Raw genomic sequence first — 7,237 nt, 5'->3', positions numbered from 1 at the left:
TATATATATATATATATATATATATACGTACACATACATGCTTATATATATACAATTTTATATATATGAGAGGGAGAGCCCCATATGGTAACTTCATTGTCATTTTGTCAGCTTTCCATACTGTCCAACCCATTCAGTTATGGAAAACAAGCATAAAATGATACTGTTTGTGGTTTCTCTCATGCACACACACACACACACACACATATATTGTTTGTGGTTGTCTCTATCCAGTTAATGCAGAAATTCCATTAAGATCCGGATAATATTCAGATAATATCCAGATGTCATTTAGGGACTTGTTTATAATTTCTGTTTGTTTTTTTTTCTTTTAAATTAAATTAAATTAATTTCGTACACAAATTTCATTTGCCTTTTTTTTTTGTTTGTTTTGCTCTTGTTTTAATTGTCTTCCCATGTTCAGCCTTGTAAGAGAGTATTATGTTCGTTAACCTTTGTGCCGCTTGTATATCTGCTTGCTTAGCCTGTGGAACTGACGTAGTACAGTATCAGCCATACCTGTTGATACCAGGTTTAGTCACACAGTGTAACACCTTGAGTTTAAGGTAAGTCATCATTCAGTAAAATCTTACAACAGACGTTGTGTATTTTGCTAACCCCTGAGCAACGCATGTCAGCCACTAACAATATTAGCCACTAACTATTGTTGTTTTCCTCACCACATTTAATAATAATAATAATAATAATACTAATAATGCTCACGACAGGTGCAGGTGAGGCTGTGTGGTAATGAGTTTGATTCCCACTTGCTTCAGTCCTGCTGCATGGCTCACTGGGCAAGTAAGTGTTTTCTGCTGTAGCCTAAAGCTGACCAAAAACACCTTGCGAGTGGATTTGATAGACTGAAACGGAAAGAAGCCTGTTGTGTGTACGTGTCCATGTTTCTGTTCCACCACAGCTTGACAACCAGTGTTGGTTTGTTTACATCACCAATAAGCTTTCGCTTACATTATCCCTGACTTCCACTGTGTGTGTATCTGTGTTGTGCATAAAATTTATTTAATTAATGACAAGCTTTCTAAAACACAAATAGGCAAATTAGACTGTCCACATTGGTCCTAGCTTAACTTACAACAACTTCATTTATTAGGTGAATGTTCATTTTGCCAAAAGTGACTGATAGAATAGGTACTAAATACCTTCAAGGAGTGCCCCAGTATGGCCTTAGCCTAATGACTGAAACAAAAGATAAATGAACATTGCATATGTCAATACTTATTGTTTTTTTTTATGCATATAGTCATCATCATCATCTTCATTGCCCACCTTTCCCCCATGTTTGCATGGTTTAGAAAGATTTTGTTGAAACACTTTTCTGTGATTGGATGCCTTTCCTGTCACCAACTTTAACTAGTTTCTGCACAAGGTCATGTCTCTCTCTCATGCCCGGACATGTTTTCACAGAATATTAGACACTGCTTGTACAATGATGATGATGATGATGACACTTGTCTAAAACTGTGATGAAATATTTTTTTCTACTCTAGGCACAAGGCCCAAAATTTTGGGGGAGGGGGCCAGTCGATTAGATCGACCCCAGTATGAAAGTCAAAGTCGACCTTGGCAGAATTTGAACTCAGAATGTAAAGTCAGACGAAACACCACTAAGCATTTCACCCGCTGTGCTAACGTTTCTGCCAACTTCCCTCGCCTATGATGCAATATTGAGCAAAGGTGTTACACTAACACTCACCTGTATGTATTATTAGTTAATCTGTTGTTGATGCTGACCAAGGACATCACATAAGAGAAGGGGACAGAACACAGTGTGTCCAACTGGCTGATCAGTCCAATGCATGCTTGGAAGGCTCAGTCACTGGTTGGGCCCTAGTGGTCAGTTGGAACTGAAGGCAAGGACTTAACTCTGGACTTGCACAGTTTGTATTTTCTTTGTGCCCCCTTCAGACCCTTCTGTTTGTAGGAGGTGGTGCAGCTTTGCCAGGAAGGGCAGCCTTGTGTCAGTGTTGATCTGATTAGCCAAAAAGCTAAACCACTTCTACGTGAACTGCTTGAGAGAGCTGTTGAGCATCACCAAGCAAGACAAGGTCCCAAACACAAAGGTCCTTGCTTGAGCTGATCTACCAAGCATTTACACACATCAGTTGTCAAGTGATGTTGGGGGGGACAAACACATATGACAGGCTTCTTTCAGTTTCTGTCTGCCAAATCCACTCACAAGGCTTTGGTCGGCCCAAGGCTATTTTTGTCTACTTCCACTTTATTTATACTTGAAAAGTTCTTTTTTTTAATTGCGAAGTCATAGATCACAAACATTTCAAATTCTATTTCCAATCATATAAACCACTTTGGTTATTATTTTAGCAATTTTAAAGTGTGGAAAGTGTTTATAAGCATTTAAGAAGCACGACCGTGACCCGTTCCATGCTGTACGGAATTTTGTCAGTGAACAGGTCAAATGTTGAAGTGAATCTAACGGTTTTTGTGTTTTTTTTTAATGGCTTATAAACACCTTCCATGCTGCAATCTCAGAATAAGGTCACTTGCTATGCAAGTACATCTCCATAATTTTAAAGTGATTTCTTTTGTACCATAAACCATTTACTACTTCTGTGGTGCCCCCATCTCCCTTGATGCCCCTTATTTTCAGTTTATCCTTGGAAAAATATTACCTTATTTGGAAACAGGTGAGGGTTGGTGATAGGAAGGGCAGCCAGCTGTAGAAAATCAAATTCAAGCCACCCCATGTAAGCATGGCAAAGAGCAATGATGACCATTGCGGATATGAATCCGAAAGTTTGAAAATAAGTTGATTGCTGGAATTCTGATATGGATGTCGCTTTCAAATCCCGAAGATTCCAAGAAATAATTTCAACTGGCCATATCAGCAGGAATATTCTACATGTTTTATGTTCAAATCAGCCAGATCTGGCCTATCACCTCATTGGAACTTTGAAGCTACAAGATAATTCGTGATTAATTCAAAATAAGGTAAATATCACATTTGATAAATCTGAATACAAAAGGGTTAAAGGGCAAGATACCAAATTATTGAAAAAAAAAAAAAAGGAATCCTTTTTATTTGTTTTAAATTTTTTATTCATTGAATATATATTTTTTGATGATGATGATGATCATGATGGCAATGATTATAACAACCATATTTTAATAAGTTTGGCACTCACAACAGAATGTCGAGATTCCGAAGAGACACATCTACTCTTCAGTAGATTGGTTTATTGTTTGATATGAATAGGATGGGGGTAGAGGTGGACTAAACAACCAGGGTAGCTTGGAGGAAAGGAACAAGTGTCACGGGGTGGACTAAAACTGGGTGGCTCAGAGAAGTGGAGACAAGAAGACACATTAATATGTAATGAGATTAAATAATGGCTACTGTGCTGCTGGCTGACACTAGTTTCATCTAGAACTAAGAGAATGGAAATAACTAAACACTTAGAATAAGAAAAGCTATTTGAGGAAGGGGCTGACTAAACCATGTCATTGTAAGAACTGATGTAAAACCGGGAATATGGATTTGATTTTTTTTCTTGTCAAGGGAGTAGGCAGTATCCATGACCTTTTGCAGGGTTCCTGGAACTGGTGGGAGAGAGAGAGAGAGAGAGAGAGGTATCCTCTAAACTAGGCCCAAGGGTTTGCTAGAGTGAACCCTGCTGAGAAAAAAAAAAAAAAGCAACCAAGGTGCCAAGTGGGTGCAGGGTGTTCCCACATAGATTAGTATTCAGAACAGAGCCTGAACAAAAAAAACCACAAGGCACCTGGTCCTACATTCTCATCGGTCCACCGCCTTAGATTGGTACCTATCCTCTTTTTACAGTCTCTCCCTCAGGTAGAAATGCAAAGGCAACTTTGGTGGGATTTGAACTTGCAGTGCAGAAATCTGAAACAAATACTGCATAGCATTCAATGCAATGCTCCAACAATTCTGCCAGTTCACCACCACCACCACCACCTTAGGATGTCTTTAATCATTCCTTATCTTCAATAAACATGGCAAATTCTAAGACAAGACTAAAAACATTGTTGCTAACAGACAAACTAAAGAACAACTAAGCTTTTGCTACTAATAACATGAACAGGATCATAGCCATCATTATATATGGGGGCCATCTTTTCCAGTTAATAATATTGGTTCTGTTGTTTCACAAATCATTTACATTGTGCCATCTTTGGCAAAATATTAGTCAAAATTGGTTGTAGATTTTGTAGTATTGCAGTCCCCTAGATTATTGCCGCCATTGGGTGTAGAAAGAGGTTAAAAACGAATCACTAAACTGTTTTTCAACCAGTCTACATTCAATAGCTAGGACTCAACAATATCTCCCCTAGCTAATCCCACAACCATTTAAGGCCCTATACCGTCCAAAGTACACAAGGGTCTGACTTCAAAATATATATATTTATTTATTTACAGGATTTTTTACAATTACAAAGAGAGGAATTTTTTTAATTCCTGTTTTTTTTTTGTAGCTAAATAAGTTGAAATTCTAGGGAAAAATATTAAAAATTGATCGATTTTTTTTAAACATTTTATTTTTATTTCATTTTTAAAATATGGATACGAGTTGAGCATGGATGTTTGATGTGGATAAAGCAGGTGTAGTGAACCAACTGCAGAGCGTTCCAAACGATGCAGCCAAAAGAAAACTTGGGCGTCTTGTTAGTGTTAATGGTCAACGGTTGTAGTATATATATCCATACCACTGATTTCGAATTGGTGACAAACGGTGCGGAACCAAATACTAATGGAAACATGATGATGATTCATACTTGAGCAGATTGCAAATTCATCTGGGTCCTAAAATAACCGTTTTTCATAGCTGTAAAGATAGAAATGGCAATAATAGTAAAGCAAGCTCCAGCTTAGCAAAGACAATAATATTGTTTGATCATAATAAATCAAGGAATTTGAAATAAAACTAATTTGTATTTGATGGCAAATAAGATGCACAGATATATATATATATATGTATCTATCTATATAGGCAAAGTTGATCTCAGCAGGATCTGAACTTCGAACACCAATAGATACAATTACCACAAGGCATTTTCCCAAACCCTACTAATCCCCTAGCTTCACAATTCATCATTTTAACATCTACTGAAGAAATTGTTTCCAAGAATATCACCCAAAGTCTTAGACTAAGTTGGGCATTTGTGCTTTAATGCACTAAAATTATTTTTTTCTTGAATTATGTGTAGCTGAAATGTGGTCGTGCATCTTTTATTGCCATTAAATACATTAACGTATAATTTTGTAATTAGTCACTGTTCAATTGGTGGAATTGAATATGAAGGAATGGATGTCTGGTAAACCCCCAAGAAACTGGCATTTTTTGTATGTTGACAATAACAGGCAAAGAAAGAGTTACCAAAGGAAATAGCACACTAGGCCTGCTCATTGGGGATGGCCGGAGAAGAAACCAACAGGTCAGTGCATTGCCATTACTTTAAGGCTGACCTGTCCACTAACAGTTTTTAATTCAGGTGCGAGGTGATGGGGCTAGTTGATACTATTGACCAAAACATTACTGATTCTGTGAATGCCATAAAAACAGTTCCAGTCATTCAGCAGTGTATCATGCATAAAGACCAGGAAACCCAGCTTATTTGGAAACAAAAGTTGGTAATAAGAAAAGAATCCAGTCCTTGACCCCAGCCTCAAAATCTTGTTCAAGCCATATTAGTATGGAAAGTGTCAATAGATGTAAAAATGGTGCTGATATTTACTCAAATCCTACCAGAGGATTGATTACATTTCAACCCTTTAGCATTCACATTAAATTGCATTATTATTATTCCTATTTATTGATATTAGTTTGAATTAATGCAGAATTTTGTATCTTCAAGATTTTGATTATGTATTTTTAGAATGAGACCCAATCTAGCTGGTCTGAACATAAAACCTATCAAATATTTTGGTTAATTTAAATGCTAAAAGGTTAAACCCCAGGAAGTGGAACGGTTAAGTATCTGTATTTGTATATTTAAAATGGATGGTAACAGGCTCATACATACTGTATAGTTGTGACACATCTATCTGGTGTAGCCTTTACAAGGTGACATGACAGCTGAGCAAGTATGGAGCATAGAAACTAAGCCAAAGAATAACTACCAGGCTCAACCACTTTTGTCCAATGTGGTAACAATTTTTTGATCTCTTTTTGGTAATTACAGTAACTCCTGGACAAACTGAGTGAGTTCTTTGAAGCCACGAGAAGGGACAAACAAATCTACTGTATATTCTTTTCTACTCTAGGCACAAGGCCTCAAATTTGGTTGAATTGGGGTGCTCAGATGGTGCTGTTAGCACTCCACTGACATGGGTGCAGGGACAAGCTTACTATAAGCATTATGTATTTGTAAAAGAGACAGAGCTGTGAATACTATATTCTTATGTTGACAGGGACCATGGCCCTTAATGTTAGTGCTCTCCCACAAGCAGACAAGGACCATCCCCATTGCTCTGAGCACTGCATATGTCAACAGGGGTAGTTGTACTAGAAGCATTGTATTTATAAAGGAGACCAGGTCTTCTCTGCTGTGAAGACAGGAACATCCCAGCTGCTAGTCATCTCGTTAAAATATCAGTCATCCTGCATATAGATGGACAATACCAAAATCTGAACTGGTTGTGTTTAATGCTAAATAAACCTGTAGTCTTTTAGCTTATCTCTCTATATTTCCAGTCACTCACACAAAATAGAATGAAGCCTAAAACACACACACACACACAGCAATGAATTTACTATCAGGAAATGCAATCCAAGTAAATTAAAATGCTGACAAATGGTCACTATTCCAGTGCTGTGTTATTTATATGACATCTTAGGCATTAAAAACAATATAAAAATGTAGAACTTAAAAAAAAATCTTAAAGACCCCAAACCTTTCTTTCTAATCTCAGAATTCCGGGAGAAATCAAAAGATTAAGCTAGATACGAGACACGGTGATATCCAAAGAGCAAGTTTTCAGCAATGCAACAATACATGTAATGGTTTTTAATTCAGGCACACAAGGCTAAGTTTTGGGAGAAGGAATCCATCAATGCTGTCAACCCCAATACTCAATTGATACTCTGGGATTTGAACCCGGAATGTAAAAGGTTTTCTAATGATTCTGGCTTTAAAAATATAAAGATTCAAATTTAAGTTCAAGGCGAGTCATTCTGAGAGAAGTACGTTAGTCAATAACCACTAAGGTCAGTACTTCACAGGTACTCAATTTTATTGATCC

The 7,237-nt window shown here is 37.1% G+C and overlaps 1 protein-coding gene across 6 annotated transcripts in view; it reads right to left on the bottom strand.

Moving 5' to 3' along the window:
* Positions 1–4,384: 4,384 nt before the first annotated feature.
* The window catches only part of LOC106870430 (inosine-5'-monophosphate dehydrogenase 1b), a 47,643-nt gene continuing 44,790 nt past the window's right edge, over positions 4,385–7,237 (bottom strand). For all 6 annotated transcript variants that reach the window (XM_014916502.2, XM_014916512.2, XM_014916520.2 and 3 more), the window contains one exon: positions 4,385–4,820. Coding sequence is in view for 1 of the 6 variants with exons in the window: in XM_014916512.2 (XP_014771998.1) it covers positions 4,799–4,820 (22 nt within the window). In the remaining 5 variants the exon portion in view is untranslated. The remainder of the gene's footprint in view (positions 4,821–7,237) is intronic.

This window comes from Octopus bimaculoides, chromosome 20, assembly GCF_001194135.2.
Source record: "Octopus bimaculoides isolate UCB-OBI-ISO-001 chromosome 20, ASM119413v2, whole genome shotgun sequence".
Lineage (NCBI taxonomy): Eukaryota > Metazoa > Mollusca > Cephalopoda > Octopoda > Octopodidae > Octopus > Octopus bimaculoides.
The sequence above is the reverse complement of the archived record's forward strand: the minus strand, read 5'-3'. Positions and strand labels throughout refer to the sequence as shown.